Here is a 27,388-nt window from a genome sequence, read left to right as displayed (position 1 = left end):
ATAAGTTAATTTATTGGTCCTCTTGCTTGTCATCATTCCACACTGTAAGAAATCTTGTAGTGTTTTTAGATAGCTCTTTTAAATTAGAGAAGTGTCCACAATTGTGAAACCTGGACCTGGACACACTGGAATTCCCCTGGATAAGCTAAAGGAGGTCTGGGGTTCTCTGCTTAGGCTACCAGCCTCCATGACCCAGTTGCAGATAAGTGGAAGAAAATGTATGCATGACATAACTGTTTATATCAAATGTGCAGTATTTTTTGGTAATAGTTTAATAAAACAGCTAGATATTCTAACTTGAGGTCTATTATATAGCAAATGCAGAAAAAAAATGTTTAAGAAAGTAAATAAGCGGGTGTTCTAAAGGATATGAATGTTTGCCTGCAGGACACCTGGAGAGATGTATATATTTTTTTCTTTTTCTTGAGTCTTGAGCGATATTTTCGTAGTTTCCCCATCATTCTTACCACACACACACACACACACACACACACACCTCATCTGTTTGGTTGCTGGATGTCGCTGGGTGATGACGTACATCCACGTTCCCGGTGCAGCTTGTCAACAAAAACCCAAAACAAATTGGCGGACGCATAAAGGTGCAGCTGAAGCGCTGAAGGTAGGACATTAATAGATGTGCTGTTCTCATATAGACGTGAAGGAGCACTTCTACCCTCGTGCTTGTGTTTACAAACAATCCGTGTCTCACTCTGAGCTGAGCTCGCTAGCATCTGCTAGCTGCTTGTTCTTGTCATGTTAGCATACAGTGCAGTCGCAGGATCTGTTCTCAGTGTAAATCTCAAGTTTCCGCCAGTCTTGGAAAAGCAAAGATCGCTGACGCGTTTTAATAGTTGAGACTGAGTTTCCTGCAAGAAGCAGCAAGAAGTTTGTTTGATTCGGAAACAGACGTCCAACTGTGAGAAGGAGCGCATTTCTTTTAATCATTCATGGGACAGTTGTTTGGACATACACCCTAATACTTAGAGTGGACTGTGAGAAAACATTAAACGAACATATGTTAGTTTCCCAAATGTTGCTGCTCAGCACACTTGCTCTGTAACTAGAAATCCTGTTCAACAAAGTCTGAGTTTAAAAATAAACTCTGAGTTGATCACCTCTGAGATGGGCAACTTTGAATTTTCTGTTTGAGAACAGCTGATCAGAGTAAATTTAATCAACTTAGAGTATGTTCACCTTGAGTTAACTGCGTGCGTGAGTAAAAGCCGTCGTCAGTGGAGCTCTATATATGTTATTTTATGACGTCTGTTGTCATCATTTACTCAAATTTTCGTTAAGCTAATTATTCAGCTGTAACCTGACAGGAGCGAGATGTGGGAGCACAACCTGACGATCTGGAAAAGAGATCAGACACAGTTAGTGTGTCACCTTCTATTTTTAAATTGAGTCGGTTGAGTTGGTTTTGTTAAATTACTGTTGTGTGTTTTATGGAGGAGGCCACAGTGATGCTGTGGTTAGCAGTGTTACCTCACAGCAAGAAGTTTCATACCCTGCTGCGTTCTTTTTGTTTGGAGTTTGCATATTCTTCCTGTGTCTTTGTGGGCTCTCTTCAACTAATCCAGCTTCCTCCTACAGTACAATAGCATCCATGTTACTGTGATTGGTCATTATAAATTGATCATAGGCATGAAAGTGAGTGTAAATGATTGTTAGCCATTTACAATGGACTGGGCTGAAATACATGTAAAGGGGCATTAAATTGAAGGACTTACTGCATAGGTCTTATTTTCAGAAGAGTCTGCTCAAGTTTTTATTTTTCCTTTTTCAGTTTGTAAAATTCTGTGTTGATGTTGATGTTTAAGAGTTGGTGATGTTTAAGGCTTTCCAACAGTCCAATTCTGTTTGTGATCTTTAAATTAAAATTAATTAAAAAAGCATGCTATAACTGGCCTCTAGTCACATACATTAAAATGTGATTCATTGGAATGGCAATGTCAATTTTGGCTACTGTATTGGCTACAGTGGCAACATGGCCAAGTTGAGCTTTTTACAACCATGTTATCATAACTATGTAACTGCTCTAATGCACTGATACACAGCCTTTAATTAGGTCTAAACACAGGCTGTGTGCAGTGGAGAAGGTTGTTGGATGGACAAGCAGCACCATGAAGCCAGACATGTTTTATGAGCACTGCACCTTTAATTACATCCTTCCAACATCTGCTTCAGTACTAAATGCTTATGTTAATGCTCTGAAGTGTGATGTGCAAAAATAGCAGCACTCTTACAAATCGAAAAGCAGTCTTGTAGACCGTGTGAGGACAGGTTTCCAGGAGACCCACATGGACTGATTCTTATATAGCGCTTTTCTACTCTTCCGGAGTACTCAAAGCGCTGTATACAACATGCCTCATTCACCCCATTCACACCCACTCATACAAGCACTTCTAAACACAAGTGCAAACTAACCAACATTCACACTCCGATGAACGCTTGGGGAACTTGGGGTTGTGCCCAAGGATATTTGGGCCCATGGAGACTGGGGAAGCCAAGGATCGAACCACCAACCTTCCAATCAGTAGCTGATCTGCTCCACCACCTGAGCCACCCCTGGCTTGAAAGACCTGTAGAGAGTCAAAGCTTCTTCTGTTTAGATCCTATTGACACAAGCTCTCTTTTAATCATTTTGGCTTGAACTAAACAGCAAATGAGTCTGCCAATTTTTTGTGACAAAAAGAAGGGCTGAATTCCACAACATCAGAGAAAGTAATGTGAAGCTGAGACATCCAGCCATGCGTATGCTTATAGCAACTGACTCTTTTTAGTGAGGTTAATTCATTTCTTTTATTTTGGTTTCTAGTTTTGATGTATTTTTTGTTTCCCTAAGTTGGAATGAAACTAGATACTTATTTTTTGGTAATTAGTGAATACCCTTTGATACCCTGTTGTGTCCTAAATGTTATGCAACCATCTACCACGAGATGGAGCATTGTTGTAGGAATTAGACTAGCTGTCATTTGGATTTTACAAGGAGGATGTCGAACAATTTGCAAATTTGCAAAACCTGTCGTAAAACTATTGCTGTTAAAGGTAGCACTACAAGAAATTTATTCCACTGAAAAATTAAGACTGTTTTCAACTCTGCATGTCAATGTCTCCCCGGATCCCAAAGAAAACTTTAAATAAAACCAGCTCTGTTACCTGCGACTGTTCTTCATCAGTTGTTTTTTTTTTGGCACTATCCATCTTCATGGATACAAGCAGTGGAAATTAGATTTCTGTGAAAGGTGGATGGGCTTTCCCTTCATGACAGGGTGAGTTCAATTAGTCATGTCCTAGTGAGACGAGGCTCCGGAGGAGACCCCTGACTAGACCCAGAGAATATATATACTGGATGGCCTGGGAGTGCTTCGATGTTTCTTTGGATAAGCCGGAGGAGGTCGCTGACAAGTTGAAGGTCTGGACTTTCCTGCTTGTCTGGGATTTATTGTCCTGTAAATTTATGACCATCTGCGTACATTTTTTGGTTGGACAGAGGAGGGGAGAGGTGGTTTTCACCGATGTGAGAAGAGCTGGCATGCAGTCCTTCAAGATCTTGACTGCACAGATGTCCGAGTGACATCTATTGTCAGATGAAGGCAGTGTTCAAAGTATGTGCTACAGCTGGTCTGTGGGCAGCTCTTGCTTACGGTTTTGTTGGTCTGTAAGTCACCCACAGAAAAGAACGAAGTCATAACATACAAAGAGCTGAATTGAAGCAGAGTGTTAAAAATAAGAAGTGTCTGCTGCAACCACTATCTGTGCTTTTCATTCTTTAAACTGTTGGTCTTAGAAGTTTTTTTGCCATTCTCCCCTTCCCGGGGAACTCCGCTATGCGTCATGAAATATTAGATATGTTTACACCGGCAGGACACTGGTGGGATAGGGCACTGGAACATGTGTAAGGCAACATCAAGCATGCCCACAAAACGACACCCATCCCCTACTGGGACTTTGCTCCTGCTGAAACGCATCCAGTCGTCAGGTCTGCCAATCCCCATGCTAACAGTCTCTAGCTTTTAAAGAGCCAGAGTTTTAGCTTTAGTTTCAAAAGATTGACATCAATAATGATCAGACCATGGTCATACAGAAAATTACAAATTTACAAAACCAAAGAAGTAAAAACCATTTTATTTTATTTTCTGAAATATACTTTGCATTCAAGAACCTCTTGGTCTCTTAATTTCTGTATGTAAGAGAATGATGAAGAGTTGCAAAATGAGACAAGCTCACTCTATCTATCTATATTTCTTTATGTCATAAAATAAAATAAAATAAATTATTGACCACTTTGACAAGTACAGTTACAGGTCAAGTACAGTGGATAGAAACATTGTCATTTTTTTTTTCTCTAATGAAGAGCACAAGCATGTGGCTGCTCGATGAGGGAATCCAGAAATGCGCTTCAATGAAAAGACAATTACAAACTTGAATCTTTTTTTATTTTATTTTATTTTTTTTAGGTGGTATGTCCTCTCGACTTAATTCCTTAAAGCAGGCTTGGCCAACTCGAGGCTTCGAGGGCCGGTGTCCTGCAGGTTTTAGATCTCACCCTGGGTCTACACACCTGAATCACATGATTAGTTCATTACCAGGCCTCTGGAGAACTTCAAGACATGTTGAGGAGGTCATTTAGCCATTCAAATCAGCTGTGATGGATCAAGGACACATCTAAAACCTGCAGGACACCGGCCCTCGAGGCCTGTGTTTGGACACCACAGCCTCAAAGGGAAATCAGTACAAAGTTGTTCTGAGTGATCGTCTTTGTCCTGTAATCAAACATTTCTGTCATGTTGACCTCACACGTGGGGCCATTGAAAGGTTTGATGTAATAAAATGATGTTAACCAAATGCAGTAGTAAGTACCTATTAAAGTACTCGGAAAACTTAAGTGATCTTTTAATCAGTTTGTGGTCTGTCTGTCTGCAGGGATGCACACGTCAGTGCGTGAAATTAATCTCAGCTCAGACACCTCCTACTTCCTGCGGGTGGACTGGGAAGGGTGCAACTTTAGTACCGGCTTCCAGTTGCTGCTTACTGATGGACAAGATGCATGGAGAGGGGAAGGTAAAAACAAAAATTACTCAGAATGACTTCACAGTTTATTACCTTATATTATATACTCTTATCTCTTTTGTATCACATGCCATTTTTATACACAGTCCTCAGTTTTCAGAGGCTCAAGATAAACTTCAAAGGCTTAAAGTCCTTTGAGATGAATGTTGCCTGGGACATTGGTAATTGGTACCAATTTCACTGAGCAACTGCTGGCAACCTCCAGTAACCACCTGCTAATCATTCCTGAAAATACATTTTTCCTTATCAACCGGTGGTTACCAAGGGGTCACTAATGGGCTCCTGGGCCTGTGTGACGGGGCCAAGTTGTTTTCTGCTGTTCTGGTGTAGCTGACTTGGCCATTCTGAAAGTTTTTGCTATATCTTTGATAGATAAATTTAGTTTGTTCTTCAGAAAGCTGCTGCATGCTAAGCTGAAAATTAGTTTAGAAAATGCTAAATGACATAATAATGACAAAGAATGTTTTGTTGCAAGCTCAGTAATTCAGACAAAAATCCTTGATACCATTTATCTAGACCCAAGTGACTTCTTCTGTCTCTACAGTCTGAATCTGAAGAGGTTCAAGAAGTCAGTTGGATGAGTGATGACTAAAAACCAGATGACTATAAACCAGTGAAAACCGCTGTATTCAGAGGAACTGAATGACCTTTTTGGTTGATTCAGTTCAGAAACTAACGATTCTTGAAATATATGTGAAACTTAAATCAGTAATTTGTAACATACTGATTTGAGGGATAGCTGTAGCTCAGGATGTAGGACAGGTCATCTACTAATGGGAAAGTTGGTGGTTCTGGGATGTACACAGTGCTTAGTAAATGTATTAAATCAACACACAGTGCAGTGTTTATACCACAGCAGCCCTGTATTTACAGTAATTAACAAAATGTGTGAAGGCCTTATTGTAATCACTCCATTCATTATTGTTATTATTAAAGCAAATGAAGTGGCTTTTTGGAGGGTTTAACATATTTAAAAACTCATGAAATGTTGCACACGTGTCAAGTCTGGTGAAAATTTTATTATTATTTTGTTTCAGACATGGGTGGGGCAAAATGGCTCGGCAAGCCCCCCTATACAGTGAGGAAAAATTACATCTCCGTGCTGGGTTTCACATAGTTGTATGAAATTTGGTACACGTGTGTAACATGCAAATCCATGGGTCTGATAGACCCATGTCCCAAAGCCAACAGAAAGACCGCCACTTCGAGTTGAATGTGACATTTTGGCACAGATTTGCCCATTTCCAGTTGTTGTACTTTTGAGAACTTCTCCTAGGGGTTTTATCAGATGAACTTCACATTTGGTCAGTCTAAACTACAGACCTAGGCAATATTGAATTGTAGAGCTTTTGAGTTTTTGTCAATGGGCGTGGCCGTGGCGCCCTGGCAAATTTCAATTATTCGCCATCAAATTTTATTTGCTCTAATTCACGCATACATTGTCCAATCTGGACCAAACGTCTGGCTGCATTTTTTAGCACTGGAGGTTCCAGCCTCAATTCATTAACAGTAACAGATTCTGATGTTGCTAAACTTAAATGTGCCCACTGTACACTTATTTTCCCTCAAAAATCAACACTGTTTCCATCTCATTGAGTAACATGCTGAATTAGCTGCTAGAGGATTTGGGATAATCTTTTTCTTAATTTTAATTTTAGACGTGATGCTCTTTTTATTCATTTTTCCTATACAGTGAGGGGTGAAGTGGTGTGCAATGAGGCAGAGGAACTGGAGATGACATTGGAAAAATATATCGAGGACATCGAGCAAGCCTTTACAGGGAGAGAAAACTCGAACACCTACAACTTCACTTTGACACCTAATCCCCCAGGTCACAGTCCCACTTTGACACTGACATATGAGAAGATGCAGAAGGATATCTCAGTAAGTGCTGCATGTCTAACTCATGAATGTCACCCTTTCCCTAATATCTCACTATGACACCCAGATAGCAGTGGGTTAGATAAACAGTGTAGTGTGGTTAAGCTGGCCCATTTTTGGCCCATTTTGAGTCGACTTTTCAGTCGAGCAACGGTTTTGGGATCGAGTTTCGCCTTAATCGTGTGTTGTGCATCGTGTAGTATACATGGGGTAACGAGAAGCGATTAACACCTCACAACGAGCTCTAACCCCTGTGATTCAATCGTACAGTTTGAGCAGGAGCTGAATAACGGGACTGAAAAAATCGCACAGTGTATGCCCAGCTTTAGATGTGTTTCACACGTTTCTAACATTTTTCAAACATTTTGATTAGTTAAATGTCAGCAAGCCTTGTATTTTGACTTTTGCACTACTTTTCTGCAGGTTAAATGAAACTACCATGTTTTCTGGTTGCCATGGTTCCTCAATGTATTTTTTTGTCTTTTTGTGGTTACTTTGTATCTCTGTAGTGTGCTTATTTTTCTCTTTCTTCATATTTTGTGGTTATTTGTTGTAGTTTTATCAATCTTTTTGATTTGTTTCTTGTATTTTCTGTTGCTCTTTGTCGTTTGAATCTTTGTTCTTGGTTTGTGGCTTCACATTTAATACTGATTAGTGGCTTTATGAAGTATGACCTTTAGTATATTTGCACTGCTGGTGTTTCATATTTCGACAGACGGAGTGATGGTGTTTGGTAGTTGACTGAGCAATGCTTCTTTAAAGGTTCACTATGTGAATACACGTACAAGATTTAGACACAGGGCCTATGTTCTCATCGTAGTTGTGAAAAAATGGAAATGTTGAGTGCTTCCATAACAGCAAAAGGGAAATGAATCTATGTTGCAATTTTTAAAAAAAAAATGAAAGTACCATGTGTCAGTTTACTGACGTGTGCAGCAATGTGTTATTAGAGGTGGCCAAGGCTTTTCTTCCGCAACAGAGAAAAGCCCAGTTATTCATTTGTCATAAGCTTTTGAGTCATAACATGAGCCTTCACTGTAATGTCTCCCTATTTCTGCTCCTGTCAAGCTCTGCTGAATGCCAGCAGATCCCAGAAATGAGTCTCACACTTGGACATAGGTGCTCCCTGAAGTGGTTGACTAACTTTAGTATTTTAGATGGTATCTTTGGACACTGGCTGCGTTTTCTCTCCTTTTCACTCCTTCCAGTCCTTGTATCTGACTATTTGCGCGCCCAGTTTTATCTGATCTCAGAAGCTGAGCAAGGTCAGATGGGTGAATACCAGGTGCTGTAAGCTATTATGCAGCTGTGGTTTAGGTAGTAGAGCGGGCCGTTTACCATTCCAGCGTTTTGAAGTATTCCTGAGCAAGATACTGAAACCTGAGTTTTGAGTGTGTGAATATTAGATAAGGAGCTTGCGTACAAAAAACAGCATGTGGATGAATGTGTGTGTGATTGGGTGAATGAAGCTTGTAGCGAAATGTGCTTTAAGTGCTCCAGGTAGAAAAGTGCAATATAAGTATCAGTCCATTTACCATTTCAGAGGAAAATTGTATTTGTTTGTTTGTTTGTTAAGCCACTCCTTCCATTTCTGATGAGGCTTTAAGAAACAACAGATTGATCAACTAGAAGCCCATATACAGCTCTCAGGTTCTGCATCAGGGCTGCTAATAACAAATTGCCTAACTATACAATGTAACACTGAATTGAAGAGCCGGGATTAAATTGTTTCTATGTTTAATTTAGTTTTTTTTTTGACACCCTTGAAAATGTGCATAAATGTGCATAATATAATGTTATTATGAAGGTTGCCGGTTCGATCCCCAACTCTGTCTGTCCTGGTCGTTGTGTTCTTGGGCAAGACACTTCACCTACCGCCTACTGGTGCTGGCCAGAGGGGCCGATGGCAGCCTCGCTTCTGGGCAGCTGTGGCTACAACTGTAGCTTGCCTCCACCAGTGTGTGAATGTGAGAGTGAATGAATGGTGGAATTGTAAAGCGCGTTGACTGTCTAGAAAAGCGCTATATAAATGCAGTCCATTATTATTATTATTATTATTATTATTATTATTATTATTATTATTATTAGTTGTTAATGGGAATACATCTTAGATTTTTAGTGTTAGACTATTAGGTGGGGGATAAAGGAGAAATGCAACATTCACTCTTCTTGGTTGTAAATTTGGAGTAAGTGGGGGGCCAGTCCTGAAATAAAAGTGTCTAGCTGTTAATTTATGTGAATCAGTGAGTCAGAGTTCCAAACAGTACTGTTGCTATGACGACATGGGAATATGACGATATTGCTCTCAATATTTTGTGTCCAGCCGGCCTGCTAGTGCCTAAAACCAGTCAACAACATCCAGTTTGATTAGCAGCTTTACAACCTACTGCCCCTTACATAAGCCCTCAGGTAACAGTTGGAGGTAGGCTTATGATGACTAAGAGCACAATACCAACTCAGTGAATATAACGAGAAGATAACTAGAACGTTTTTCCCAGAGCGTCTTAGAAAAGCCATTTTCATTTCAATATGTAATATTTCAGTCACATGTTATTTACTTACCATTTGTAAGAGTTGATGAAGTAATAGCTGGCAAAGGTTAGACACTGAGAAAAAACAGAAAGTGTGGAAATGCAGTAAGGGATAAATTACTGGTTTGTCTATTCAGTAGAAATTGCAGTTCCTCAAATGTTCTGCTGAAGCTGCGTCCAAAAGTGAGTAAATAGTGAAATGTAAAGTCTTCCACTTCAGAGAAGAAAAGATTGTTTGTCTCGTAATTCTCCCTTCATACAACCCGAACAAGAGCCGAATTGTAACTGTAACTCACCACAATTGGCTTTGTTGATACTTAAAGTTGCGGTGTGGCTGTGTTGATTGAAACACAGGGGAAAACTATCCTTCAAGAATAAAACACTTTTTATTTCTTTTGTTTGTGCCATGCTTTAAAGATGCTTTTTAATGCTGTGAAGCTGAGTATTTTTACATTGTAGTCTGTGGGTAGTTTAAGTTGGCATCAAATGATTAATCCAGGAACTGCTACTTAATTAAAACAGTACGTGGGGGATATTATATCAGCATTTGGTGTTGAGTTTCTGCTGTTTATCTCTCTTATCCAGTCTGGAGACACACAACTATTACTCCCCCCATGAAACACAGTTATTTAGAGAGCTGTGGATCACAGGGGTCAGAAGTTAGAGCTGATACCCACATTTGTGCTCCATGTCTTTGTGTGAATGCAAACATGTTTGAGAGAAACGTTTGTTTCCCAGAGGACACTGATCACTATGCTTGTGATGTGAGTGAGATGGCCCATAACCTCAAATTAAGTCTAAACATAGTAGTTTAACTTTAATACTGTCAAATCAGACAGTTTTGATTAGTTTTTTTTCATTCTTTAAGTTTTCGCTCTCTCTGATAGGCTTTCTTTAGTATTTAACCTCTCAAATTACATTTAGTAGTTCATCAGTAATGAAATACTTGGTAGTAGGGCTGTCATGTTATGATATGGTTATGACAGCCTAAAGATCTTATCAAGAATATCAAATCATCTGTCAGTTATTTTGGATAAATATGTTATGAACATGTGGCAGTAATACAGGTCCATGACAACACACAAAGTGACTGCCTTTACAAAACTAAACAAGTCAGTTTGTTTGGTTGATTTTTCACTCCTTTCTTCCAGTTCAGGCTGGGCTACGTTCTGCTGAATGCCGTCCCAGATCCAGCAGAGGCAGTGAGAAGTTTACTGATTTACAGTCTGCAGAGGGGAAATAACCTGCAGCACCACAACCAGAGACTACAGGAGGAGAACGAGAGACTTCGAGGAGAACAGCAACACATCACTGCAGAGTAAGTACATGCACGGATGAACACACATGCATACAAAATCACAGTAAAGTCAACTTTACACCCAAACCACACAAACTGTGGAAGGTGTGAGTATGTAATCTTGTGCTAGCACATAGTGCACAGAAAATACAGGAATATTTTCTGTGCACAGAAAACTGTTGCTTTGTCTTCCTGTCACTGCACACTCTGTTTCAGATGTTTTTTTTTCTATCCTTGGCTCTATATAATGTCATAAAGTGTGAGCATTTTTAATATGATCATCTAGTTTAGTCCATGTTAAATGTTTTGTTTTGTTTTTTACTCTCAACCTTTTACACTAGTAGACTACCTGTTCTAAATCCTGAGTCACCATAAACATTGTTATATTTGAAGAGGCTGAGTCAGGTTTCAAAATTCATTACAGGATAGAAGCAGCTCTAGTACAGGTTACAAATCATCTCCTTAGGAATTAAAAGTCCTCTTCACACACTAAGAATAACGATAGAGTTCCACAGGGTTCCGTGCTAGGACCAATTCTATTTGGTCCTAGCACTAATTCTCCAGATTACACAGACTAATTAGTATATATTTTGGTTTGCTAAAGAACTTTTTTGTTTCTGTACATTCAAGACTGAAGCGTTACGTTGGTGGTAAGGAAGCCCTGGAGGCAGAGCTTTACTCTCGGTTTGTCCTGGTTCTGAATGAGAAGAAAGCAAAGATCCGCAGTCTCCAGCAGGATGTCACAAACCTGGAGGAAATGAGGTGCACTGCTTATACCACATTGACTCTCAAACACTGAAGCTTTTCCAAATGTTTAAAAAGTAGTTTTTTAGCTGTGAGTTTCAAGGCAAGCGTTTTTAAAATGAAATATATGCCATAATTGCTTATTAAACAGGTCAAGGGTATTTTTCCTTAATTACAACATTCCTCTGATTTCTCTGTTGCAAAAGTTATGTTAAGCAGTCTGAGTGAATCATGTGTAATGTATGGTTTCTGATACAGGAGTAATGACCAAAGAAAGAAAGACTCAGTAAAGCCAGGTCAGACAAGAGGTCAGGATGATGGTGTTGAAGAGGATGATTATGGAGGCAGTACTGATGAGGATCCAGTGGAGACGCAGTCGACTCCAGCCACCAGTTTGGGTAAGACTGGTGACACTGGGAAAAAAAACAATTAAGTACAATTTTGTCAAAACATCAAAACAAATTACTAAAAATCAAACTGGGAATCATTGTTGGTGAGTTTTTAGCTGCTTTTAAAAAGATCAGAATCGACTGTTCTCAATCTCAGAGGAAGAGACTTCGAGAGTCTGGGGTTACAAAAGCTCTGTCTCCTTTAGTTCTCAGCCTTGTATGATGCACAGGCAGCAGGCCCTCAACCTGAACACCCAGAGTGAAAACTGAGTCTGAAGTTACACCAATGTTCTTGACTTTAGCACAAGAGGTAAGAGGACCTAGAGTTTCCATTACCTTAGCCATCAATCTGTCAGGGATACAAAAAACGAATTTCTGTTTTCTCTTCATTAAGTTGGAGAAAATTGTCATCCAAATAACTATTAATAGAGTCTAAGCGCCTATGTGGGATAGATTAGAAGTATCTTGGGGATTACAAGAGATGTACAACTAAATCTCATCTGTGTAGCAGTGATAAGAAGTGTATTTAAAAAGGCTCAAAGTGTGTTGAAGAGTGTGTAAGTGTGTAACAGATATAACAGAAACAGTAAAGGACCCAAAACAGAACCGTGTGGCACAACGTCAATAAGAAAAGAAGGAGCTGCTCTTAGAAGCTGCCACAGAAAATTAAATAACCAAGTAAACTTAATCTTAATCTCTTAATTAATCTCTTAAATTAATCTCCAAACATTCTTGTTAAACCATTCCTTTCAGGAGGTACTTGTGCTCCTCTTATCATGACCAACTTGTTTTAGTTCATAAATAGATGTCACGATAATTTCCTTGCGAATTTACTGAAAGATTCCTAGCTTTTAATATCATTGATGGCAAGCTTTTCTGGTTTAGTGGTAACTAAACAGGTAGAAACCATAATACCACCACCACAGTGTTTTACTGATGTAGTTATGCCAAATTCTGTTATTGTCTTTTCTCCAAACTGAACACTTATTTAAAGTAAACATGCTATTTTGGCCACATCCATCCAGAACATTGTCTCGTGGCTCATCTATGTCATCTTTAGTAAACTGTAGATGAGCAGCAGCGTTCTTTTTGGAGAGCAGTGCTTTCTCCTTCTAGCCCTGCCCTAAACACCAGAGAACCTCAGGGCCTTCAGAGTTACCTTGTCTTCCTTCGTGACCTCCCTGACTCAAGTAGAGGGTAATGCCGATCTTCAAGTCATTTTGTTGAATAAAAACAAGGTGCTCACCTGTACTGGATCATCCCAGTGATTAAAAGGCCTGACTCTAATTTCTGCTATAAATTTGCTGGTAATCCTAGAGGTTTGCATACTTTTTCTCCTCACTCATAATGTATTCTCAGGAAAATGTTTGTTTCATTTCTTTTACTGGTTTCAGTTTGTCTACTTTTAGATCTTGCACATATATTATTAAATATAAAAAAAAAAATCATGAAGCCATGTCCATTTTAATCTGAGTCTTACTTACATATTTTTGTACTTTGGAGTTTGGCGGAGAAGTGCTTTTACCGTTTTTCTTTACTTTGCTAGCTGATGGAAAACACCTGTTAAGATGAGTGTGACATGTCACTGAGAGCAGATCTGAAACACCACCACCTTCACATTTATTGCTCTAAAGTTGGCAAACCAGCAAACGTTGGGCATTTCCACACTTTGACTTGTCAGCTATGACTTAAAATACATCATTGGGAGCTGTTGTCGTGGGAGCTAAGTGTGTTTGGACTATTAAGAGACTTTGTTTTCCTACTCAGAAACTAGCCATGACCTCAGTTAGCAGTTATGAAATGCAGAGTAGTGTGCGTCCATGTAATGACTTCAATAAACACCTTTAAGTGTGTGGTGGAAGCAGGGCAGACAGCAGTTTTGGAAGCCTCAGTGTATATCCCCGACTCCATTAATGAGAGGTGAGCCATTATTGAACAGTCATCAGCCTTTCCCTTGCCCAGTGGTCTGCTGGTGTTGTTAACCTGCCAGCTAAGAAGCCCTGTTAACTGCCAGTTGTATTAAAAATGAAACCAATCACAACATTGTTGTCCCTTCAGGCTGTGTGTTAGCCAACATTAATGCCTTAACCCGAGTCCTACATACAGAACAAATAGAGAAGGTGCCAAAACCCTCAGACCAGTCAGAAGAGTCGTACTCAGTCTAAAAAGATCAGTTTTGACTTTGGAAGTAACTTGTCTGCTGAATGGAAAGATTGTGTCACAAATATGCTTAATTCAGTGCCAGAACTGTTTTCACCAAAAGAGCCATTTGGCCAGAGATGGACTCACAAATGATCTGTTTGAACGTTTACCTCAGCCCCAGCGTTGGGTTTTGCATGCCCCAAACTCCCATATATCCTCCACACGGACGCTAGTACCATTGACCTCGATGCAGCTCTTTACCAACTTCAGGATGGACAGTTGAGGGCCATAGCGTTTGCTAGCAGAGGACTTGATCAGTGTGTGTGAGTGTGATGTCTGCCGGAAGTGTAGACGTGAGAGGGCAGCCCCTCTCATGACCATTCAGACAGGTAGTCCCCTCGAGTTACTCTTTATAGTTTATCTATCTATTGAGCCAGAGCAGTCTAACACAAAAGATGTATTAGTTATGATTGATGACTTCACTAAGTTCGCAATGGCTGTCCCTACACCCAATCAATCAGCATGCACTGTTGCAAAAGTCTTCTGGGAAAGGTTTATTGTTCATAACGGTGTCCCAGACAGACTTAAGCGATCAGGGCCCCGATTTTGAATTGAACACAAAAGCAAACTATGCAAGATTGATGGCATGAAAAAGATACGTACAACACTGTATCATCCCAGAGCCAATGCCGTTGAGAGGTTCTATAGGACGCTCCTCCAAATGCTTGGTACTTTGAGTGACAATGAAAAGTTGCATTGAAAAGAATATGTAAAACCTCTGGTTCTCAAACTTTTCACAATGAATACCACCTCTTAAAATATATGGCTCTTAAAGTACCACCTTTATGAACAACATTAAAGTACAGTAGTATAGGCCTATTTAACACCATATACAATTTACACTAGAGATGGACCGATCCGATATTACGTATCGGTATCGGTCCGATACTGACCTAAATTACTGGATCGGATATCGGAGATAAATAAAAAATGTAATCCGATCCATTAAATATCAAAAAAGCATCTCACAAAACTTGCGACATGGCGTAACTCGGCTCATAACCGTAACACGTCGGAGCAGTATGCATCACCTGATAGAGCGGCTGTGGCGTGCGAGACCTGTCGGTGGTCTGGTTGAGCATTTTGAGCCTACCAATCCGGCATTTCATCTCTGAGAAAGTTATCCCAGAGAGAAGTAAAGCAAGTGTGTAAGTTCATCTCTGAATGTTTGTAAAGCATTCCAGTGTTAAGCTTAACAACCGATATATGGAGCGACTGCCTCTTCTCTCTCCCTCTCCTGCTGCTACTTCAATCATGAAACTGATCAATGATCAGCTGATCGGCTTTTCTGTGCGAGTCCGTGTCTCTTGTTTGTTTATCGCCCACTTCACGCCAGAAAGAGGAAACCAGCGGCTGAACAACAGCAGCACGTTTAAGCTTGATAATCTGTTGTTAGAATTTATTTACTTTCTACACCAGGATCCTTTTCTACGTAGCTGACGGCTGTTAACTGTGCAGGGGCGGATCTAGCAAAGTTTAGCCAGGGGGGCCGATAGGGCATGAACAGGGAAAAGGGGGCACAAAGAAATACTTTTCTTTCTTATTCTCATTTAAAATATCTAGCTTTTAATAAATAATTATCTGAATCTTACACCCAAAGTTTTAATCTGATGTAAAATGTATAGAAGTCCATGACTGTATATAGTAACTGTTAAGTCTAATATACCCTAGTAAGCTATAGTACTTTTTCCTTTGGGAAGATACCATCTGTGCAGTCTGCAGTTCTGTTGAAGGAAGATGTTGAATCTATTTAATTATTCTTGAAAAATAATAGATTTCTGTGTATTTCTTTCACACTGCATCAAATTAAAGTTGATTACATCGATTAAGCATCATGAGGTGGAGGGTGGTTCCCTATTTTTTCTTTTTTTGCTGGGAGTTTGCAACCCTATTAGTTAGGTTGCTTACTCTTTAAAATACCAGAATAGGGAGGATGGAGTAGGTTTAGGTTTATTAGATTGATCAGTGTTGCTGAAGTATGAAATATTTTGGGTGCAGTGTATTTTTTGCATACAGGTTTAACAGAATAGCTTTAGTGTTTTGTTTTGTTTTTAACTTGAGTTTGAATTATTTAAAGATATTTAAAAAAAACAAAACAGTTTTATTGATTAAAAAACACACTATATCGGATTCATATCGGTATCGGCCGATATCCAAATTTATGATATCGGTATCGGACATAAAAAAGTATCGTGCCATCTCTAGTTTACACAAGACAATTTTACTTCTTATATGAATGTAATTTTTTCTAACTGTCATAAACAGGATGTGACAAGTAATAATAATAACAACTGTACTGCTTTAAAACTTTCACAGCAGGTGGGATATCCGGTCTTTAAGTGATGACATATGAACCCTGCTTCCGCGTCCAAACTACTCTAATGATGTGATGCGTTAAGTTCAAAGCTATTATCCAGTTTTGCTTCTCTCCACGAATGTTTGGTTGTAGAAAGTCGGGGCTTAGAGGTGGTGCCATTTCATGCTACTGTGGTCTCATCTTGTGAGATCGGTGAGCAAATTATTTTATCTTTCCATGGTTTATTTGCACTTTTTATGAGTTCACTGTAAGTAAAACATGTCTAACCTTTACTGAAGAAATACTGTACAATGTTTTGTACTTTATTTTGCAGAAAAACATTTTTATTCAGAATGTTTTTTTTTAAAACTATTGAGATTAACACTGAAGAAGCATTTAAAACCAATGTGAAGATTTTTACATACTTCACTACTTTATTTTCCATTGTAAACAAGATTAATGTTACAAGCAGTACTTTTATGTGCTACTAAATATTGAAGTGTAATTATTTGAAAACTTGGTGTGTCCTATTTCACTGACAGGTCAGGTTTTTTTTTTTTTTCACACCCTTTCGACTTTCAACCCTTTGTTGAAGTCTCATTCATTTCACTGCTTCTGTACATAGCCATACCTTCTGGTCCAAATTATTTGAGCTCCTTTAAATGTTTTAGTGAAGTAAATTAAGGTGAAGTTAAGTTTTTTTTTAAGTAACTATAGTGTTACATAAGCAGCTTCTACCATTGACATTACCCTTCATCAGCCACTAGATTTTTACTCCCAGATGGCATGGATGTAATTAGTGTGCCAAGTATGTAAGTGTAAGTAGTGAACATAAGTTAGCAATAAAGACACTGCAAGAGGTTTTTAGGGGACTTTTGCCTTTCATGATTTTTCCACTTTGAAATGGTTTACTTCCAGATTAGATTTCTTTTTTATACGTCAACAATTTTTGGATGCTGTTTTCCTTGCTGGGCTTTCCCTTCCCATCACCAGGCAAAACCTGCACCATTTGTGTTTTTTCTGTTGCCACGACAATGACTCAGATGGCTAGTAGGGAAGGGGGGCGTGAAGGGGTAAAGTGAATTCTGTGAAATGCTGTGTGTCTGCATGGGTCTGTTTTGTGTAGTGTAGAAACTGCTGCTAAGGTTCAAAATGTGTTACTTAAACATTAGATTAGTTGGTGATTCCATTTAAGGTTGGAAAATATGTGTGTAAGATTCTTTCAGTGGGCTAATCCAATGGGACTAGTAGCAAAAACCACCCGTGCTGCACTTTCTTCCAATCCTTCATCCTGTATTTAGTTGTGACTCAAACCATTAAGTTACAGATGACATCCACTGAACGTGACACAATGAAAACAAACACAAATAGAGACCGCATCATTGCTTTTGCAGGGGGGCAATGAAATGAACATAATATATACAAAAATCCAAAGAACTGGGGTTTATAATGAATATTTTTTTTAAAAAAATACATAGATGTAAATAGTTGCTGTATGTGTGACAATGTTGGTGCAAAGTTTTGTTTAGACTGGCCCACTGGTTAAGGAGGAAATGGTGTCCATACTGTACAAAGATTATCATCAGTATAGTAAGATTGCTCTCATTTTGTTTGACTACTGTTTTCCACTCTCCTGACTCCATGCTCTTCTCAGAATCACCGACTCCGGGACCACTGGATGAAAGCCTGAGTGACCTCACAGATGTGGCCCCGTCTCGCAAACGGCGCTTTCGTCACCTCAGGGCCCCAGAGGCTGCAGTAAAGCGACCAAACCCAGAGACATCTCAGAGAAAAAGGTATGAGTGTCTCTGCGCTGCCTCATTCACATCAAGATCACTGCTGGTTATGCTGCTGTACTTTGTTTTGTATTCAGAGTAGCTCCTCCTACTTAACATCGCTGCCTTTAGTTTCAAACACATCATCTAGGTCTGTTGAAATGTGTTCAGATGTGACAGGGAAGGACAGCTCCACCTGAAATAACACATTCTATATCAATGAACTTGATTGTCATAATTCACACACACACACATCTCCCTCTATTGCTGAGGAACTAAAAGCAGAACACAAAGAGCTTGATCTGTTTTTTAATCATTCAATGTCCCAGTCCTTTCTGCTGTGTCATATTTTCCTTTCCTCCATCCATCATCCCTTCTCTTCCTAATCTTACCCAGGGGCGGCTCTAGAAGGGTGGCATGGGGTGGTATGTGCCACCCTAAAATGATCTCTTTCCACACCAAGTGCACCCTAGTTTTGCATATGACAGTGTTGTTTATTAAAACAAGATAGCATTTGTTAAGTCTAATTGTTGAATGTTGTCATTGTGTTTCTTAACTTTGTAGAGTCTTAGTTCAAGCAGTAGGATCAAAGCCATTCCTTTGATCCTGACCACCTCTCCAGCCACTCTGTGCTGGGGGAGGTTTTATTGTAGATACATTCTATCTGACAGATCTGTTTCTTGTGTTGTAAGCTTCCTGCTTTTATGATCCTTTTGGTCAGCAGGAGGTTACACAAACGCACCCCCATGACACACACGCGCACACACGCGCACACACACACACACGTTCTTGCACATGCATACAGGTGCTTACACATACACACACATAGGGCCTTGTCTTTGTAACCATTGGGGGGTTTTACGAGGGGAGGTGCTTGTGCAAACTTGTAACGGTTTTTTCCAATAAAAGGCAGCGAGCGGAGGCCGGAGTCGAGGTCATTTTGTGGTAGGATTCAAAGTGTGTTCCTGAGATACCGACGAGGCTTCCCTTGCGCAAGTAAATCGATGGACCGCTGTTGCTTTGTTTTTCCTTCGTGAGAATAAGTCTCTAAACTAGCGGGGCATGTGGAAACACAGACCCAACAGCATTAACACTTTGAGCGTAGTTACAGTTAACAGTGAATATAAATTCTAAAACTGAATATATTGCATAGTGTCCACCCCCTCCACAATTAACAAGTGGTTCAGCCCATAGCGCAGACTGGCTTTTTTTTCTTCTTCTTGTTTTCAGTAGCGTGTGATGCCTGTGATTGTGCCAGAGCACATTTTGAACAACACCATGGGAATTTCAGATTTCACACAGGTGGTTGGTTGTTACGCTCTGGAAATGGAATGAGGGTGATTGTCATTAACCCTCTGGAGTCCACGGACATGCCGCACCTCCAAATCACATGACTGATATAAGCTGACATCAAGCCGCAGAGTCTCAGCCGGTGTTTAAAGTTCTGACTTCAAAGTGTTTAAATTTTAATGACAGGGCACTAAATCCAGAGTTTTATGATTAGAAAGTATATATAAGCAATGCTTTTTTCTAAATACTATTGTCACGTTTTTTTTTTGTTTTGTTTTTGTTTTTTAAAAAGCATTTTCTAATGACAGCGCGAAAACAGTAAAGAAAAAAAAATAGCCACCTCTTTGCTATTGGTGGAAAAATGTACCATGTCGACCAATTTAAAAAAAGTCAACACGTGGGATTTGGTTGTTTAGGAAGAGGGGCACGTTTTGGGAGTGACGGCAGAGAGACAGAGCGAGCGAGTAAGACAGAGAGAGAGAGAGATATTGATAGCGATTAGATTTGGGAGATTTGTGACGTTTAGCGTGGAGTGTGTAGTTAGTGTGTTGCGTTCTCTTGTGTAGTTAGTCTGTTGTGTAGTCGTTGTTTTGTTTTGTGTCAGTGAGGGCACTAATGACTTATTGTGACACCTGATTGTTCTCTCAGTTCAGTTAGAGTAGTATTTTTAAATGGTTGTACAAAATTTAAAAAACAGCAGGTGTATTGGCTGCAAAATGTGTGCATAAGTTTTCCAAAATGAACAATTTATATTTGCATTTCAAGTTATAAAAATAATTTACTAAACATGTCTGTGGTTTTTACAATAAAAAAAAAACTACTACTAGGATTTTATGTCTTTTGTGTGATTTCAGATGAGTTGTGATAATACAGTATGTCAATGAAAAAATAGCCAGTTATATTTTGGACCTCAGAGGGTTAACTCAACAAATCATGAAAAATTAGGTTTAAAACTTTGTTCATGACAGTGCAAATTTCTGACATTTTGTGAAACAATTTTTCTAACAAAAAACAGTGTGAAACTCAAGTTAGCTAGTTGAGCAGGCTATGCAGTACATAAAATCAAAATTTGCACGTATTATGTAACTAAAATGTTTAATTATGTGGGCTACAGAAAATAATTAAGTTATAGACTATATTTATGGAAAAATGTGTATACTTACTGCATTTGAATCATTTTAACAATATGTAACCACCTGCATATGTGTGTAGAAAAAAAAGGCTTTGATTTTGCCACCCCATTTGTTTTCCTTCTCACCCTAAGAAAATTTCTCTAGCTCTCCCCCTGATCTTACCCCTTGGTAGTTACAAATATTAAACATTCACTGTAGGGAATCATCTTTGTGTTATTAAGCCCAGTGTGTAGAGACAACTAAAGGAGACCCCTAATGCCTTGCTTGCTTTTAATTTTTAAGGCACTTTTTTGCATGGAAGCCACATCCTTCTTTTATATACAGTCTGTGCAATGTGCAGATTTGGATAAATGTTTGTAACACAAATTTTGGATTAGGATTCAGATATGTGTGTTCACTTTTAAAAGAATGTGCTTTATTTTTACATAAGTGGATAATATATATTTTTTCATAATCAACCCTTTTAATATCTTGGATATCAGTGAATGCTGTTATTGTCTGGTTTGAAGACAGTTTGGAGTGGGGCTGCTAGGATGGGGGTGGGGGATTGTCAAAGGAGTTCTAGCATGTGAAGTGAGGAGCCAAAGAAACAATTGTGCAACTCTCTTCTATTCTCCTCGCTGTTGTTTCTATAGCCCCTCTTTTCAAGCTCAGTCAGACCATCACACTGCTCTGAAAGCCCCATTGCTGCACATCCAAAACCTCTCAATACCATTGCTCTTGTTCCCGTTTCGTCCATTTGCCAGCTTCTTTTGGAGGTGTCTGTTTAGAAAATATTCTTAAAAGCATGTCTCAATCTGACATTGTTCCTGTAGCAGTCCCTACCAACAGAGTAAATATACTGTGTCCAAGTTTCTCAGAGTGCCAGTGACTGTAAAACATGCCACATGCAGATAAGTGTTGCCATCCATTTAAAGCTGCTGTCAAGATTTGTTACTGCTGCCCATTACCAGTTCTGCCTTCTCTAACAAGAAGCAGCAGTGAGCTAATGTACAGTTGTAGCTGCTGGATGTTTGATCACTGCAGTGGCTGCTAAAACTGCCCCCCTCTGAGCTGGCACACACAGCAGAAAAGAGGCCCTTCTCCTGGTGGTGACTATTAACCACTGTTACCTCCACAGAGAAGATGGAGACCAGGATGAGGAAAAGTTAACATAGTGAAAGAGCCACATAAACAGAAGCATGGCTGGCAATGTAAAAGAGTGCTCAGCATTTTGGGAAATTCCTTTTTGTGTCACTTAACCTCACTGTGACTCCAGCAGCACCAAGCAGGTGTATAAAAGCAGTCAAGTTTGTATTTAACAAAATATTTATACTTGAATGATATATAGATTAGAGATCAGTGGCTTAACAAAGAATCCATTTTTGTCAAATTGGTTAGGTACAAGGACTGAAAATGTGTGATAAAGCAGGGAATGCCAAAAGCTGGAGAACTGTTGCTCAAGAGCACTTGAGCACAAAAATACAAGAAAGTCTGACTCCTTGGATACAAACTGTGAAGAAGTGAGCTTTTCACAGTACTGCAGGCTAGCAGCTGTTCTGCTCTTTGCAGTAAATATGTATTCCTACACTAAACTAACCATTTCCCATATTCTCTTCTTTACTTCACCAATACACATATTTCTAACCCAAACTCTTTGTTTGATGAAAGAAAGAAGGATTTCTCAGTTCCTCTGAAAATAAAGAGAGGTTTTCAGTTTACTACCCCATCTCCCTCTCCTGATCTTTGAACATGTGGTTAGGATATAATTGTTTGTGTACACAGAGGACTGTTTTCCCATGAAAGGCAACTAAAAGAAAGTTACAGTGAAATCCTTCCTCCCTTTTACACATGGACTGGTTCTGTAAACGATCAAATATCGCTCCAAGCCATCACAGATAATCACTACAAGCCATGGCACTGTGAGGGTCTCACAAGTGTTTTCATTTTGATTTATACTAGGATCAACACAGAGTTTATACATCCTTTGTCCTTTGAAAACAGTCTAAGTCATATATATATATATTTTCTCGATATTTTAGGTTTAAAGCGTCACAGTCTAATTAGCTAATTAATCCAAAACACCTGCATAGTGAGCCCTTTAAATGGTCTCTTAGAAGAGGTAGGATGTTCCCAAAGTGCTCTATCAAAGCACATAAATAGAAAGTTACGTGGAAGGGAAAGATGCACAAGCAGCAGGCATGACCACAGCCTTGAGAGGATTGTCAGGAAAAGGAGATTCAAAAGTGTGGGGGACCTTCACAAGGAGTGGACTGAGTTAGTACATTAAGAGCCACCGCACACAGACGGATCCTGGACATGGGCTTCAAATGTCGTATTCCTCTTCTCAAGCCGCACCTGAACAACAAACATCAGAAGCATCTTACCTTGGCTAAAGGAAAAAAAGAACTGGTCTGTTGCTGGTCTAAAGTCCTCTTTTCTGATGAGAGCAAATTTCGCATCTCATATGGAAGCCAAGTTCCCAGAGTCTGGAGGAAGAGTGGAGAGGCATACAATCCAAGATGCTTGAAGTCCAGCGTAAAGTTTCCACAGTCTGTGTTGATTTGGGGAGCCATGTCATCTGTCAGTGACGGTCTACTATGCTTTATTAAGTCCAGAGTCAGCGCAGCCATCTACCAGGACATTTTGGAGCACTTCATGCTTCCTTCTGCAGACAAGCTTTATGGAAATGCTGACTTCATTTTCCAGCAGGACTTGGCACCTGCCCACACTGCCACAAGTAACCAAAACCTGGTTCAATGACACTGGGATCACTGTGCTTGGTTGGCCAGCAAACTTGCCTGACCTGAACCCCAGAGAGAATTTATGAGGCATTGCCAACAACAAGATGAGAGACATGAGGCCAAACAATGCAGAAGAGCTGAAGGCTGCTATTTAAGCAACCTGGTCTTCCAAAGGCTCATAGCGTCCATGCCATGCTGCATTGAGGCAGTAATTCATGCAAAAGAGGTCCAAACCAAGTATGTATGATCATACTTTTTAGAGGTCCAACAGTTCTCTATTTAAAATCCTTGTTTTGATTTCATAAAATATTCTAATTTTCTGAGATTTTCTGAGAAATTGAGGTTTTCATAAGCTGTAAGCCATAATCATCAAAATAAAAAAAATAAAGGAATGAGTCTATATCATATTTTAGTTTGAACTTTTAAGTTGAATTAGTGAAATAAATAAACTTTTGCACGATATTCTAAATTTATGAGTTTCACCTGTGTGCGTACACACACACACACACACACACACACACACACACACACACACACACACACACACACACACACACACACACACACACACACACACACACACACACACACACACACACACACACACACACACACACACACACACACAACTCTCAATGGTCATGAGAATTTGCATATTAATAATCAAGGAACTGACCTCCCAGTTCATTCAGGGGTGCTAGTTTTTCAGTCATTGTGCAAATATAAGATTGGCGAAACCTGCTTTCAGCTGAGGCTGAAGAAGTCACTTGGATGAACGTTTCTCCCACTGAAAACACTATCTCCCGATGAACAGAATCAACGTTTTGGGATATGCACCAGATAAGTTTGATATTGCTACATAGAGAAATCACATTATAAAACAGCTTTCAGTTTTTGATATATTGGCTGCCTAATGTGCCTTATCTACAAAGCTGTAGCCTTCAGTGGAAATGCAGAACAAAGGTACATTATCCTTGTAAATAAAGTTTCCAGGTGGGAATGCTGCTAAAGTACTTTATAAGGAGTTCATACACCTATGGCTTTGCCAAAGTTAACCAATTAGATATAACACGCTCATTAATGGCAGAGGCTGTATGCCCCCACCCTCCCGTCACGCCCGCTTTCTTGCTAAGCTAATATATGTTTCTATTCATCAAGATGTCATGCAAAGAAATGTGGAGACTCTTAAAGCACTAGTGTGACCAGCTGGCCCACATTTGTGTTTTCCTTATCACTTTTTCTCCCTTGATCCCCTCTTGATTTCTTTTCTCTGTTACCCATTGAGCTTTCACGAACCCCTTTTGTCCTCTCTTATCTCCACACTTAAACATCACATGGTGTCACCATGGTTTCTAAAAGGCTGATCATTTAAATTTTGTGAGCCCTTTAAATCTTTTAATGTAGCATAGAATCGCTGTTGGTAGTCACACGAAGAAAAGAAAAATTACAAAACCAGTATTTATTGATGAAACGATTTCATGTTTTGGGTTTTTTTTTTCTCAGAATCTCACATGAAGATGACCTTCACCACCTGGGTTGGGGTGGCCTGTAACTTCATATTCAAATAACCACAAAGAGAAAAATACACAAGAGACACAGAAAGCCGCAGAGTCAAAACCGGAAAGGCATAACAGTGAGAAGAAAGAATCATGACAGACGCAGAAGCAGGAAACTTCTTATGGACAGGGGCGGATCTAGAGAAATTTTTTTAGGGTGGCATGGAAATCAAATGGGATGGCAAATCAAAGCCTTTTTTTTTTTTAAACACATATGCAGGCCTGACAACAGGTGTATCACTCCTCCTTTCATCATTTTTTTCACCAATAGGAGAGAGGTGGCTTCTTTTCTTTCTTTACTGTTTTCGGGCTGTCCTTAGAAAATGCTTTCTTTAGCATTTCTTCCTGCACAAACCTGATGATAGTATTCAGAAAAAAAGCATTGCTTATGTATGTGTCTGCGTATATATATATGTATGTATGTGTGTATATATATGTGTGTGTATATGTATATGTATATAATTTAAATTGTAAATCTGGGTTTAGTGGCTTGCCATTAAAATGTAAAACTGGTGTTCACGTTGGAGTCTGAACCTTCAAAACAAGCTGAAATAGAGAGTCAGGGTGGCTGCAGCTTGTTGCTATGTCAGCTTAAATCAGTCATGTGATTTGGAGGTGTGTCGTGTCCTTTGACCCCAGAGGGTTAATAACATTCACCTTCTTTCCATTTCCAAACAACCAACCACTTGTGTGAAATGTGAAATTCCCATGGTGTTGTTCAAAAGGTGCTCTGGCACAGTCATAGGCATCACTTGCTACTAAAAACAAGAAAAAAAACCCCATTTGTTAATGGTGAGTGGGAGGGGGCACTAGGTAATATATTCAGTTTTAGAATTTATATTCAGGGTTAACTGTAGCTATGCTCAAAGTGTTAATGCTATCTTATTATAACAAACAACATCGTCATGTCCAAAACTAGGGTAGCACTAGGGGTGGCAAGAGATCATTTTAGGGTCTTACATGCCACCCCATGCCACCCCTTTAGATCTGCCCCTGCTTATGGATTAACTAGTTTAAAGTATAAAATGTAAAAAAATATTTATTGCTTGATGAAGCTCAGTTTTAAAGACCTTCAGTGTGACCTTCCACCAAGGCAGCTCACTGTCTGGGCATTATTTCCTTTTAGAGCTCAAATGTGACATGATATTTAAAACCCGTGTGTATCATTCCCTATATGCTTGTATGTAAAACAACAACCGTATGAAACATAGTTTTAAAAAGCTCGATATTGATTTACTATGGCTTTAACCATGTCAGAGGTCAAATGTGACATTTTTTGTCAATTTTCCAACAATAAATCATAACATTTAAAATATTACATACAACAGCTATGATGTATATAGACCGAACACACGCTTATGCTACAGGAACAAAATCTTCTTTGGGGAGGTAACATCATCAGACTTAAACTGGTGGAGAACATGAGCCTCTATGTGGAAATGCACAAAAACAAACAGAAGTAGTGATGTCTTTGATGTAGAACACTTAAAGTAGGGGAATTGCTGGGCCACAGTTACACACACGCACGCACACACACACATTGCCCATGTGTTTCTTGTCTTGTGTCTTATAGAGCACATGACATATTTCCTGTTTCAACAGGAAAACGGTCCTGTAAACCAGTCTCATTAGCCCACTGACCTCTTTTCTGTCTCTGTGTGTGTGTGTGTGTGTGTGTGTGCGTGTGTGTGTGTGTGTGTGTGTGTGTTTGACAGGAATGACTCCCCTGCAGGATCCAGTAAGCATCAGACTCCCCGGCTCTCTGCAGATGTTGCTGCAGCAAGTTCTGCAGTGGAAGACCTTTTTGAGGAATTCTGATGTTCCACGTCTGCACCTTATAGACGTAGACAAGACCACAGCAGTGAAATGCCAAGGCATCATATTTTTATTGTGATTGAATGCACCTAGTGCTGTATCTATATGGAAGGATAAAGCACTGCAAAAAAGGCGTTCAATGGATGCTGATGAGAGATGCTTGGTGATTCTTTATAGAGCACTGTAGAGGTTGCTTTTTTATAGTAAAGTACACTAATGACCAATGTTTGGAATAGTAAAATTAAACATGTTTTTACCAAAGTTTACATTAGCTCAGGACTTCTTTGAAATGCATTTTTTCTGATATATTTTGCAGGCTACACATCAACAACTAATTTTGATATTTGTGTAAATAAAAAGTGAAAACAAATAGTTAATGGACTGATTCTTACATAATTTTCTACTCTTCTGGAGCACTTAAGCGAAGCATCTATAAAGCGCTTTTAGTGCTTTCTAACATTCACACTCCGATGGATACATCAGGGTTAATATCTTGCCCCAGGATATTTGGCAAGCCACCAACCTTTTGATTAGCAGAACTGATCTAACTCCTAAGCCACCGGGCTGTAGCTTAGGACTTGAACAGCCAGGGATCAAACCCACAACCAGTCATCAATACATTTACAATTACTTTATTTTATTTGTCACATACACAGTACAACATATAGTGAACATGCAGTGAA

General features: G+C 39.4%; 1 protein-coding gene across 1 annotated transcript; it reads left to right on the top strand.

The window, feature by feature from the left end:
* The first annotated feature begins 495 nt into the window (after positions 1-495).
* Positions 496-27,120, top strand: xrcc4 (X-ray repair complementing 4). Its single transcript, XM_087844010.1, has 8 exons — positions 496-619; positions 4,927-5,064; positions 6,767-6,957; positions 10,637-10,803; positions 11,413-11,544; positions 11,785-11,924; positions 18,068-18,209; positions 26,606-27,120. The coding sequence occupies exons 2-8, from the start codon at positions 4,929-4,931 to the stop codon at positions 26,706-26,708; spliced, it is 1,011 nt and encodes a 336-aa protein (XP_087700136.1). The 5' UTR covers positions 496-619; positions 4,927-4,928; the 3' UTR covers positions 26,709-27,120.
* Positions 27,121-27,388: the final 268 nt, after the last annotated feature.

Source organism: Neolamprologus brichardi, chromosome 7, assembly GCF_056152115.1.
Source record: "Neolamprologus brichardi isolate AB-2024 chromosome 7, ASM5615211v1, whole genome shotgun sequence".
NCBI classification, from domain to species: Eukaryota; Metazoa; Chordata; class Actinopteri; order Cichliformes; family Cichlidae; genus Neolamprologus; species Neolamprologus brichardi.
Note: the sequence above shows the minus strand (reverse complement) of the source record. Positions and strands in the feature narration are given on the sequence as shown.

Excerpts from the sequence above, each read along its gene's own strand:
- xrcc4 (XM_087844010.1), top strand. The coding sequence starts at position 4,929 with ATGCACACGTCAGTGCGTGAAATTAATCTCAGCTCAGACACCTCCTAC. Across the intron at positions 6,958-10,636 it reads AGATGCAGAAGGATATCTCA|TTCAGGCTGGGCTACGTTCT; the intron begins GTAAGTGCTGCA and ends CCTTTCTTCCAG. Across the intron at positions 10,804-11,412 it reads CAGCAACACATCACTGCAGA|ACTGAAGCGTTACGTTGGTG; the intron begins GTAAGTACATGC and ends TGTACATTCAAG.